Source organism: Volvox carteri (genome assembly GCF_000143455.1).
Source record: "Volvox carteri f. nagariensis unplaced genomic scaffold VOLCAscaffold_79, whole genome shotgun sequence".
Classification (NCBI taxonomy): Eukaryota; Viridiplantae; Chlorophyta; class Chlorophyceae; order Chlamydomonadales; family Volvocaceae; genus Volvox; species Volvox carteri.
In genome coordinates, this window is record NW_003307622.1 from 525,704 (window position 1) to 538,835 (window position 13,132).

Sequence of the window (13,132 nt, forward strand, 5' to 3'; positions counted from 1 at the left end):
GGTGGCGGAGGTGGAGGGCGGAGTCGCGGCGGAGGTGGAGGAGGTGGCGGTGAGGGGGTTCCGGAGAAGGCGGGGACGGCGGTGGTGAGGGGGGTTTTGGAGATGGGGGTGATGGTGGAAGGGGCGGCCTTGAGGGCGGCAGTGGAGATGGTGGTGGTGGTGGTGGTGGTGGTGGTGGCGGAGGTGGTGGTGGCGGCGAAGGATTGGAGGCCACGCCTTCAGAAGACAAAGGAGGTCAACCCGATGGGTTTGCAAACCATGTAACACACACACACACAGACACACAATTGGTTTGCAAAGGGAGGGGGAAAAGAGTTGAAAGGAGTGTTGTCGAGTGTCGAGGCAGGAATATGCATCGTGCCATGATGTAATAGATAGGCCTGAAAAAAGTGGGTCTGTACATATTGGCATGCAATTTGTCGCATGCTGGAGGGAAAGCGCACGTACATAAACGTATGCATGTAATGCACTAACGGGGGTTCAGTTGGGATGTACAGCAGCTGTCCACGGAAGCCAGGAGGGGGGTAGATCATGGTGGTGGAGAGTTGGCGGCTATATCTTCGTGGACGTCTGCCGTACATTTCTGGGTATTACAACCAACTCATATCATGTTGTACATGATTGTGCAAAACATTAATCTTTTCAACCAGGACTGCAGAGCTCGCAGATGCGTCAGTAGGGGATGGTGGTTGTGGTTGTGGTGGCTGTCGTTTAGGATGGCACAGGCGTCGCCGACGGTTACGTGCTAGCATCTTGAGTGACCTTTTGCAGTACCCTGAGTTACCATCCTGGCGAGTGAGTCCTTTTCTGAAAGTAATGCAGGATATATAACACCTTTTCGGTGGGCGGCTGCTATATACCGTACTACCATTAAATATTCGGGAGGTACCCCGAATTAATGGCACGTGATAATAGCCTTACCAAATGAGAGACCACCACTCCGCAACAACCTCACCCGTCGGACCTCCAAATACAAACTTCTTAGGTGCAGGAACACATTATCCTTGCAATAACATCGCTAAGAATGTATACGACAGCTACTCGTGCGAGGCAGTCGACCCGCTTCGATTAAGGGCTTCTCTTAAGCTTCCGCCTGGCGCATCTCCTAGACTTGGGCAGGAGGTTGAAGGTCCCAGGCTATGTTTTGAGGCACAGGAACAACGTCAGGGCCAGGGGAGCCGGGCGGCGGCGGGGCAGGGGCAGGAGAGCTCCCACAGCACGCAAGCCTTGGGTGGTGAAGCTGCAGAGCCAGAGCCGGATGGCGAGAACGAGAGCGGGCCGGATGAGAGCGATAGCAGTGGGGAGAGTGAAGCCTCCTTCTGATAGCTATGGCGACGGCGGGGAGAGCGATTTTTGGGGAGGAGGATGTCGAGCAGCAGGTGGCGGTCGCTGGCCAGTCCGCCCGCCAGCGCAGCGCTTCATCGTATCCCGCTCACTACCGGTCACGATGACGTGCATGCTCCGGCTCATTCGCTCGCATGCATGCTTGCGAATGTTGTTGAACCCAACACCCGAACTGCGCATGTTTTGAACATGAAAACTGCTCGGCCACGTGCCGCGCATACAGCACCTGGCTTATCCTAGGAAAGGATTGGGGTTCCTGGAGGTATTAAACCTGGGGACGTGGATGCTGTGGAGCAATCTGACGTCTAACAATCCAGATGTGATTCGTCATTTTTGTTTTCAGATGTGACACCAAGTCTCGGCCATCCTCCCAGGCTATCGTGGGAGCTATGAAGGGGGGCCTCGCGAGGGTACGAACCTTCTGGCGTATACATACGTCACACGTATCGCCCGCGTCCCGTAAGTCCGGACCACAGGAACAGCTAACCTAGCTCAAGACATATTCAATGCAACGCAAATTAATATGTTTCGGATAAAATCGGCTTTAAATGACTGTTAGTAAATGCGCCGAAGAACTGAATTGGACTGCCGGGTGGAGCTAATCAACTCTAAGTCGGCATAGTTGCCAGCCCTGGTCGCCAGAAATGTTTGGCGATTTACATAATAAAGAAATAAACCATTTTGCACAACGGAATCTGTGGTATAATAGTGTTGTTAAAGTCAGAGCTGGCAAAAGCAACCGACATTTTCTATGTGTTCAACCGCTGCTATATGTATTTCTTTTACGCAGCAAAATGGTAATGATGGATGTTTCCAGAGGCGGCGGGAAGAATTTATTGCCATTGCAGTCGACTTCCGTTCACTAGCATAGCGTAACAAGACAAGGCCGCAGGCACAGTGCTGGGGGCCTTTTGGTCCCCCTGTGGAAATCTAATAAATCCATGAGCAAGCAAGGTTATACGTATTCTGTTTTCGCCCGCCGCCGGAGCAACCTTCAAAAAGACCTAGGTTTTGGAGTTATTTCGGCTCATTATACATATAAATTCTAAGATAGTACAAGGTAATAAAATCCTATATGAATCCTGAATCATACCTTAAATGCTTCTAATAACTTATTCGCTTGGTTGCATGGCAGGCATAACCGCATTAGTAGAAAGGTAAAATTGTAATAACTAATTATATACCTTCGGCAGGCTGCGGAGCAATGAACAATTGGCAAACCAGCAGCACCAGAAGCAATTTCGAGACGCTGTTAATCCACGGGAGAGCTGCTGCCACGGGCGAGGTCGACAACGGCGAAGCCATCCTCCCCGGTTTCACTTGGCATGCATGTTGCCAGCAGCAGGTGCATGTAGCAGGTTCCATGTAACGGCATATCGTTTAGTTGTTTGACAGCATAGTAATGTGGTTAACAACCAGCAGCCGGCGCCGAAACGGCGACGCAATAATGCGGAGGGCAAGGGCTCAAGAGGTAATACCTGCCTGCGCCACCGCAGCTGCTAACTGGCTCCTACTGGCGTAATAACCCAGTCCTCGCTTGGTGACAACTATTGCCCGTGGTAGCGCTGAAGAGAGCGTTGTATTTGCGACTAAGTCTCTCGCGCGCTGTCTCTGAAGGGAAACGTCTGAAAAGGAAGCGAAAGGAAGCCGCTTATCCTACTGCTGACGAGTTGCCTTATTAGATGCTACGTCGTCAAAATGAAGTGGTTATGCCCTCTTTGAAGTACTGACGTAATTAAGTCGTCTTTGGGCAACTTCAGAAATTTACATGCATGGTCAGGACTTATACATATATATACCGTGACATGCCAGCCCTCCAGTGACCTCGTATATTCAAGTACACATAACCCACCAAACTCGTACATAGGCCCACGACACAGCAAAACAAGCAACTAACCAAAATAAGTAGTGGAAGCTTACCGAAACGTGTTTTACAGCAACCATGCTATTTAAAGAAGGACCAAGTTATTTCTGGGAGGTTCCCGTAGGATTAAGTGGCGGGCGAGTAGCTACGGACTACGATGAAATCTGGTTCGAGTCGCAGGGCGGACATTCACATGGCATCCATATTTTGCTGATAGTTCTGGATTAATATTAAATTTTTACAATTCTTAATCCAAAATTTAAGCTGTAACTTCGTTGGGTGGAAGGAATAATTTACTCATACCTGAAACGCTTTCAAACTTAATGGACGAGCGTTCATCGCCCGCCCACGTACCGCGACGTGGGCCTTCCCCGTTTCACTGTTTAGAGCTTGCGATAGACTGGTCCACGAAGCCTGAAAGCGGGCATGTGGAGCACATGTGAAGCACGGACCCTTGGTGTCAGCCACAAGGGAGATGAGCTAAACCTACCCAGGCATGGCAAAGACCCCGTCGTCCACACATCCAGGCATTTCCGTGAGGCCTCACATACAATGGTCCAGTCTTGCTACGCGCTATCCATCCAAGAGGTCATCCATAATCGATGTAGCTTTTCATGTATCTCTTTCCGCCACACCGGCGCTCACGCAATTGCTCACACCGCCTCACACCTAAAGCCCAGTCGCTACCATAGCATGAAATTTCGCGCACAGACTATTACTTCAACCTATTGTTTACTTCATCTCAACACAAGATGCTGCCCCAGTCCATGAGGGCTACTTGCATCGAGCAGGCCGACAAATATTTGCCACCACGACATCTTTTGCGTCACCTGCTTTATTCCAATTGTTACGGCGTTTCCAAATCAAATGCAAATGGGCAGGCGTAGGCCTGAAGGCTGACTAAGTAGTTCGCAACCGTGTTTATTAGGATGTAGGCATTCAGATCCGGCTTACCTGATGAAATTCAATATGAGCTTTCTTAACGTGTATGTTGTCATCCAAGCTGCAGGCGTCCCACCGAGACGCGACTCTTTTCGACGGGCATGCAATTCTCACAAGTTCCTCTACACTCCATTGCATAGGAGATATTGTTTGATTGTAAATGCGGTGCTAGCGATCATGGCGATAGCTATTTGGTAAGTATCCAAGCATGACACTGTGTCAATTAATCCGGAGGAGTTCCCGGACACTGTCACAGTGTCCCGGAACTCCTCCGCATTGTCCGGATTTGCTTTGTGGGTCGAACGATTATCAGGTTACCATACAGGGTACTCTTTTCCATCGATGTACCTTATGTTTCACAGAAGACATGTATGTTTCACAATGTCTTCTGCAAACTCCATACATTTCTTAAAGGCATACTTGTAAGAGATCACACCTGTAAGAAATTGTCTGCGAATTAAGTTAATAGGAATTATCGGGTGTTTCTGGTGAAGCAGCTGGCTGTCTTTATTGAAGCTTCGTTGGATGCGGCCGTACGGTGGCAGTAGTGGCGGGAAGGAGAACGGCGGGAAGGAGAACGGTAGTGCGGGAACGACGCACGGGAAGGAGAATGGTAGTGTGCACGCCGCAGTCTGCAGCATAGGAGGCGCTTGTGTGTATGTGGAAGTGTTAGGTGGGTGGGTGGAAGCAGGTGGAGGCCAGCAGTGTGGATATGGACAGCTTGGTCAGACGGCCGGACACACATCGCATCCGTTTACACACACGTTGAAGAAGGGAAAATGTATCGCGCCCCGGCACTGTCGACGACACAAAGTTTGTAGAACTGCGGTGCACTTAAGGGCGCGGCTGTGCAATGAGCGGTGGGGATGTAGGCAGGTCTTTAGGCACCAAGACAAGCGGCCGGCTGTCGTGGATGAAAGTTCAGACCAGTTTTTCCTTAAAGAAATGCAACGCACGCTGCATGAGGGTGCTGCGAAACACACCTGATGGGCCAGCAACCGTTGCTATCATCGGCCTGTCGCGCCGACCGAGGCTGCATGCTGGCTGCATGTGCCCAGGTTTAATGCCGCTAGGTGATTGCATAAGAAATCACACGGCGTTGCAGGCCTGGAGTGAGTGGAGCCCTAGGGCTCCACTCGGGTCGGACGAAGGCCAGCACCGCCCTTGCAGGCAAGGCGGTGTAAGTTGCCCATGCCCGCAGCGTGATTGCGACGTCCGTACTTTTATGGCTGCCCTTTGCGACCTAGTCGCCGGGCCTCTCAGCAAACCATGCTGGCGAAGTCTCTTATTCCATTGAAAGTTCCCTTTTTACATCATTTTGCCGCTTTCTTCCCGCGTCGCCGCGAGCTGTCCTTTATGTTGGTCTTTGCCTTTTTCGTTTTTTGTCTATTTTACTCCTTTGCTTTTAAATAGTTCAATTGTTCTCCGGGATTTAGCCGAAACTTGACCAGGTCTGCGGAATCTTTTCGTATTCGGGAACCCCTTTGCAGTGTTGCGATAACATGGACAATCTCAAACAAGTGCTGTTCACGGATGACCGGCCCTATTTTGACCACAGGCCGCAGGGAACGAGCCGATACGGAAACCTGCGGAAACGGAAACCTGCGGAAACAGCTGCAGCTGTTTCGAAACAGCTGTTTCGTCACGCTTTCCGCAGCGAAGCCCAGACTGGCGGAAGTGCGGAAAGAGAATCCGCATTTCCAGGGAACGAGCCGATACGGAAACCTGCGGAAACGGAAAACTGCGGAAACAGGTTTCGTCACGCTTTCCGCAGCAAAGCCCAGACTGGCGGAAGTGCGGAAAGAGAATCCGCATTTCCGCGTTTGCTGTACGGCGGAAAGTCAAAAACAGATTCCAGGCATGCGTTTGCCATTTAAAGACTGCGTGTTAGAGATAAGAGTCCTTCAGTGAACACATCACTCGCTCATATCGTTACACAAGGAGAGAGAGATAATGAAGACGCAAGCAGTATATAAGCATACCGCAGCCAATCCTGATTCGATGTCGTATTGGGATAAAGGCAACTAATCGAACCACCGAAGTGTCAAGCCTGAGTGTACCTTAGAGCACTTTCCAACACTCCCACGCGCTCAGGACTTGCACACGTTCATAGCTACACGATGCTTCACAAATTTCTCAGACGGCAAAGGCTTCGTTAGACAGTCAGCTACCATATCTTCCGACCTGCAATCTACCATCACGAGCGTACCGAGTGCTACCTGCTCCCGTACAAAATGATAACGCACAGAGATGTGCTTCGATTGCTTCGAAACAACCGGATTGCTCGCCAACCGAATTGCGCTCTGACTATCGCAATTAATCTGCGTTGGCTTGAGGTCGTAGCCGAGATCGCCAAGTAGTTGTCGCAACCATAAAGCCTCCTTAGCAGCTTCCGAAACAGCCATATACTCAGCCTCCATAGTGGACGCAGCCACGCTCCGCTGAAGTTCGCTAGCCCAACTAACTGTACCACCATGAAGAGTAAAGACGTAACCAGACGTTGACCGCCGCGAGTCAGCACAACCCGCATAGTCAGCATCGCTATATCCAACTAACCTCTCGTCTGCTCGTTCACCACCTAGGACTAATCCGTAATCAGACGTTCCTGCCAAATAGCGTACTACCTCCTTCGCCGCTTTCCAGTCCGACCTGCTAGGATTCGACATGTGCCGCGCTAAAACTCCCACGGCTTGTGCAATGTCAGGACGAGTACATCCAGACACGTACAACAAGCTGCCAATTAACTGGCTATACGGGAAACGCTCTCGATCCAGCCGATCTTCCACTGCAGCATTAGGTAAAACGGTTCCAGGACTCATAGGTACAGACTTCGGCCGTGCATTAGCCATGCCATAAAGACCCACAATGTCCTTGACCATACGTCCCTGGGAAACGGTAATTACCCTATTCGCTCGATCGCGCTTAAGGGTAAGACCCAAAAATAAACTTGCTTCTCCCAAGTCGCGGCACTCAAACCGCCGCATGATAGCCGCCTTCACTTCTGAAACAGCTCTCTCGCTCCAAGACGCAATCAAAACGTCGTCTACATAAACCAAAAGGTATACAATCTCGCCTTGTTTACGGCGCACTAATAAACTAGGGTCCGCACTTGACGCGACAAAGTCCATCCATGGTCCATCGACACTAATTCTTCACACAACGTGTCATACCATGCACGCGACGCTTGGCGAAGGCCATACAAGGCCTTATGAAGAAGACAAACTATCCCCGGGCATCCCTCTTCAAAACCGGGCGGTTGATTAACATCAATTTCTTCCTCCAAATCGCCATTCAAAAACGCCGTTTTGACATCTAACTGGTGTAATTCCATATCGGCGCCAGCCACCATGGACAAAAAGGTACACAAGGTAGTGTGGCGACTCACCGGCGCAAAGACCTCCTGGAAATCCACGCCCCCACGTTGCATAAAACCTTTCACTACTAGTCGTGCCTTGAAGCGCTCAATAGCCCCATGCTTGTCACGCTTCAGCGAGAATACCCACTTGACGTCAAGAGACCTGTTGTCCTTGGGCTTCGGCACTAAGGACCAAGTACCCTTCGCACGCAAAGACTCTTCAAGCATCGCAGCACGCCAAAATTCAGCATAGGGAGATGCCATTGCTTCCTCGTAAGATTCCGGAATATCGACATCATCATCCGACTCTTCCTCCATCTCTACGCGGAAAGCAAAACGCTTGGGTGGAACTCCGGCATTCGAACGCTTTTCCCTACTAAGAGCTAACGGCAAATTACTGTTCGTATTGGACGATCCTGCATTTGACGGCCCTGCGTTGGACGGCCCTGCGTCGGACGGCCCTGCGTCAACCAATCCTTCACTGACCTCCTCATCCACTTCACCGTCATCCTCACTCTCAGACTCGGACCAATCCGACGCCTCATCGTCATCAATCAACGGCCCCGGCTCGTCATCCGATCCCTCGTCACCAGCTGGTCCGCCTACAGGATCTATCTCGACCTCGTCCTCGAGCGCTCTCCTGGGGTCCTCATCGTCAGTATCGGAAGAGAGCGACTCCTCTATCGACTCGAGTAAAGACGCAACATCATACATGATTCCCTCATCGAAAACCACATCTACACTAACGCGAATCCGCCCTTCTGCTGGGATCCATACGCGCCACGCACTAAATTTAGGTTCATACCCAACTAAGATACTACTAATAATAATAATAGTACGCCGGCCGGGGCCTGGCGTGTGTTAAGGGGGTGGGGAACTGAGGGGCGGCGTAGCCGCTCCTGTATGCCCGCACCACCGTGGGAAACCGTTTGGGTTGTACCGGTTACTTGACTGTACCCTCCAGTACTCGCCGCGCCCGGATAATCGTGCCCGCTGCTTCGATTGTTTGCCGGTGGAGGTGCAGGCAGGTCTTCTGGGCCTGCTCAGCGGACGAGCCGAGTCTGCACAGTAGCGGTTCTAGTGTGTTGGTTAGTGTCCCAGTACTTCCCAGGGTGACAATTTGCGCCTCGGTGTAGTGCACCGTCCAGCCTGCTTTCGTGAGTTCCTCTGTTAGCCGTGCATGCTGTGCGGTTTTCTGTTCGAGTTTGTCGGAGTGCTGCAGGTCACTGGTGTAGCCCACTTCAACAATGTATACATCGTGCTTGGATTTGCACTCCGGCCCCTGGTACCGTTTGCGCTTGGTTCTGTGCGCGGGGAGGTCGGGGATGAACATGATGTCTGGGCGGAGGCGACGGATTTCCTCGTCCGCTAAGTGTGGCAGCATCCATTTGGGGACGCGCGTCCCACTGCAGTACGGCGGGAGATCCTCTTCTTTACCGGCGTCCATAATCATGAAGCCACCACCGTGGTGGCCCCCGTTGACGCAGTCGGCAATAGTGCGCGTCGCTTGGTTATGCCGGTTGATGTACATGCCCTTCATGGTTGGGTGGGGGCACCCGCCGAGTATGTGGGCTCCTGAGTCGGGTGTGGGGCCGGTCGGGCCGCAGCTGCGGCAGATAGGGCAGTTGCCGTCTCCGCCTCGTCCGTAAAGTTTCTTTAGTTTAGCATTGAATAGCAGCCCGTATCGAGCTTTCAGTACTTGCAGTTTGAGCCAGTGTGACATCTTTGCGTTACTAAGGAAGGAATTGCTAGATTTGGGGTCTAACTTCGAGGCGGTGTTACGCCATTTTTCAGTTAGTATTGTGTCGTTGGTATAGCCTGCGAAGGTACCTTGCTGGAGACGCTTATAAAGGCCTTTGTTCAGGTCACTAACGTACAGACCAGTGTCGCGTTGTTTCAGCCAGAACACTTTATCGAACGGGGCATTGTCGGCCTTTTCAGTAAATGTTGGTGGGTTCTCACCTCGTGCGACAGATGTTGCTCCTTTGTCAGCTTTGTCATTACCATCAAGGCCTGTGTGTGATTTCACTTTCAGGAAGTGAACGGTTGTGTTCTGTTGGGCGCATTCGTACAGTAGGTCGGCGATGTCCATTAATAAGGCTTTGTGCTTGGAAATATGCAGTTTACTCGGATCGTTTACTGCTCTTTTGATAAGATCCAGTGAGGCTTGCGAGTCAGTGGCAATTGTTAAGGTGATGTTCACTGCCCTTTGGGTTGATAGAGCTACGCGTATTGCTGCCAGCTCTGCCCGTTGGATGGTATTCGTACATCCTTCGCCCGCTGGGTCGATGTGCAGCGTTTTTCCGGTGGGTCCACAGTATGCAGCCGCACCCAACTTGTTCTGGCCGTCGTTTTCAGCCGATTTAATACAGCTACCGTCGGTCCATATGATAGTGTGCGGGTCCATCCTGAGTGGTACTTGTCCGGGAAAAGCTGCTGTCAGGCGCTGCTGGAGCATCTGTCCGTCCGAGTGGGGGGCTGTGGCGGTTGGTCTTGGTCTGGGCGGCTTTGAGGCATTCATCTTGCGCATGACCTGAGCGACTTTGTTTGGGTAGGGTCGTTGGGTGCCGACGCAGTGAGTACCCGCGGACATGTCCCGCAGTCGCAGATGTTTTCTGGGGAGGCCGGTGGCGTCCATCGCTTCGAGTTCGGATAGGAGCGCCTTCATGGATCGGGCGTTTAGTCCTCGGATCGCCGTGTCGTTGGCCACCACGACGAGGTCCAGGCCCCCCTTGTAGTCAGGGCTGGGGCCGTCAGTTCCAGTCCCGCTGGTAAGCTTGCACGCTTCACCGCGGCTCAGCCGCGCGAGCTGGAAGACATACGGTGTGTTGTGTAGCTGCGTGTGGGGGCCAGTTCGGCTGTGCGGGACAATGAGTAGTGGCGGTGGGCAGTGCGGATGTCATTGTGTGTGATGCGCCTGCGACTGCCCACATTACTGCCTTCTTGACACTGGTGGGGTCAGGGTTCGGGTGTGCTATCGAGAGGCCTGTAAATGGCTGAGAGAATGCATCTATGTTTGCCCCGAAGAGTTGGTCTTCTACGTGGACACTGAAGTAGTATTGCACCTCTTCACCGCAGTTAAGCGGGGATGAGAACCTTTCGACGACTGGACCGGCATCCAGGGCGCGCAGGGCATCAATCAGCGTACAGCGCAGTTTTCTGCTCATGGTCGCCTGCGACCGTGGCGGGCCTTTCGTTTCACGCCCGTCGGGGTCCTTTCCGTACCGCAGGAGGAGGCGCGCGAGGTCCTCGGTGAAGCCGCCCTGGGAGGACAGGCTTCTGTGCACCTCCGGGTAAGTGTCGATCGTGTGTTGGTATCGCACTTTGAGGGTCTCCAGGCGTTGCAGGGTGAGGGTGCCCACGCATTTCCCTCTCGGGTCGTAGACGAAGGCCGTGTTCCCTTCGGTCGAGCCGCCCTCTCTGGTTAGCAGACCTAGCTGGATTCGGTAATTTCCCGTGGGGCGCGTGTCCATGTATGGGTTGCACGGCGCAGTCTCAAAGGTAGTGTTTGCTCGAATAAGGCGTGCCCGCTGGGTCTGCTCCGAGGGGGGCGGGTTCCATCGGCCTTGCCTCTGAGGGTTCGTTAGATTGCTGTCCTTGGGTTTGGGGTATCTCGAGAGGGGGTTCACGCTCTGCGACCTCGTTTGCTCGTACCTCGCCATCGCCGCTGGTCCGTTGGGTAGCCTACCGAGTTGCGCGGCGGGGACATCTGACGGTTCCCATACCGCTCTGCGGAAGTGGCGGTCGATCCGCGTGCCGTAAAGACCTGTCACTGGTAATAGCTGTCTGGGCACGTATCCCATGCTGGCGTATGCGCCGACGATAGATATCGGGGTGATAGTGTCTTTCCAGCGAACCGTGTAGTACTGTTCGTGGGTTGCGGTCGTATCGGCCCCGATTTTCTGTTTCTTGGGAGGTTTAACGTTTGAGGGGACGATGCGTTTTGTGATAGGGCCCGCGAGTACTTCTACGATGTCCTCTACATCGTTGTATAGGTCATAAACTATCTGTTGTTGCCCCGTTGTGTCCTTTGCCTGGCCTTTTCCAGGCTTCCAGGGTATCCTGTCCTCCAGTATTTGATCGCGGGCGACTTTCCATCGAGGTCTCCACCATTGCAGGGTGAGGTGCTCTGGTGGCTTCGGCGTCCCCGGTAGCGCTCCGGCCGGTTCGGGCGCAGGCGGATCACCGGCGTGGTCCCTGTCGGCGGTGTTCGGGCCGGCCCTTGCCGCCCCCGCGCCTGCGCCGGCGCGAGGGTTACGTGGCGCTACCGGCGTACAGTCGAGTCCCTTTTCTGCAAGGTACACCAGCACTGGGTTTGGGGTACCGATTTCTCCTGTCACGGGGGTCATGCCGATGCTTAGAGTGCGACGGGTTTGCCGGCTTGGGCGCGGTCGCGGTCCCTGGACGATAGGCCCAGGGGGGTTCCCTAGGTTGGGCACACTCCTACGGGTGTCTTTTCGCAGAGCTGCCATGACGCATCTCGTTTCCATATAGGATGTGCATTGCGGGGCCGGGTCGCGAAGTTGCGCGCCGTGTATAGCTGCACTATCTGTTCCCACGTTACTGTTGTCACAGCGTGTATTGTTGTTGATGAAATCCTGTTGCCGCTGGTGGACGGATCTTGTGCGTTTCCGTCCTGTGCAGGCTGGTTCCGCAGGGTGGCTCGGCGGCGCTGGTGGGTCACTCTCCATGTCGTCTGGCTCTGCGCGGGGATGGTGTGGCTTCTCCGTGGTCGTGCTCCACACGACAGGTGTGTCACGGCGTACATGTGGGTCGAGGGATGGTGCTAGTATCGGGTTGGGGAGACTTGATTTGTGCCGGCGGCCGGTGTACGGAGGGTCACTGGGGATCTCGCGGAGGCGTCTGTCTTCCAGAGGCAGCGCGGACGACCAGCGACGTGGGTCATGTGCCTTCGTGTGTGGAGCTTGGGGGCATTGGGCACTTATCGCTAGGCTTAGTCGATTCAAGGCGATCTTGTGCCGGTGCTGCACCTTGCCCCGGGGGAAAAGCTTCTGAAGATCAGTGGTGGTGATGAGGTGTTGTGTTGTGTTCTTGTCTATGAGCGCGTGCATGTCTAGGCCCAGCTCTGTCAAGGGGAGCAAGCATCTGTACGGCAGGGTTTCGGACTTTGTGTCCTGCCGCGCGTTGACGGCGGAGGCGGCCGTCATGAGAGTGTTTAGGGATGTGTTATACGGCATCCCTTTGTCGGTGACCGCGATGCCATGGTCTCGCGCCAGGGTCAGCTGTTTCAGGGTCGTGTAGAAACTGCTCTCGCGTTTCAACGTGTGCATCCTAGTGTCGGCCGCAAGACGACACTGCAGCTCAAGCATGGCTCGTGTCACGACGCCTAGCCGGCCTTCATCATTCAGGGAGAGGACCAGCGCGCAAGCTGCCATGCGCACATAGATCGGTAGCAGGGACCCAACGCCGAGTCCATATTGTTCCACCGGTAGCAGCACGGCGCGTGTGGGAAAACTGGTGGGCAAGCGGTAGCAGCGTCGGGCTGCGCGTGCGATCATCGCGTCCAAAAGTCTGATATCATTAGGAGTGTATGCCATGGTGGAGAAGCTGTATGACACTACTGCTTGTATACAAGTCTGTATGATTCTGATACATTGGTCCGGCGA

At 53.5% G+C, this 13,132-nt stretch overlaps 1 protein-coding gene across 1 annotated transcript in view; it reads right to left on the reverse strand.

Moving 5' to 3' along the window:
* Positions 1-5,571, reverse strand: part of VOLCADRAFT_107822 (uncharacterized protein) — a 10,012-nt gene extending 4,441 nt beyond the window's left edge. The window contains exons 1-4 of the mRNA XM_002957781.1: positions 5,134-5,571; positions 4,751-4,782; positions 3,563-3,622; positions 475-500 (exon numbers count right to left, since the gene is read on the reverse strand). Of these exons, the coding sequence (XP_002957827.1) occupies positions 475-500; positions 3,563-3,622; positions 4,751-4,782; positions 5,134-5,233 (218 nt within the window). The 5' untranslated portion in view covers positions 5,234-5,571. The remainder of the gene's footprint in view (positions 1-474; positions 501-3,562; positions 3,623-4,750; positions 4,783-5,133) is intronic.
* Between the last annotated feature and the right edge of the window lie 7,561 nt (positions 5,572-13,132).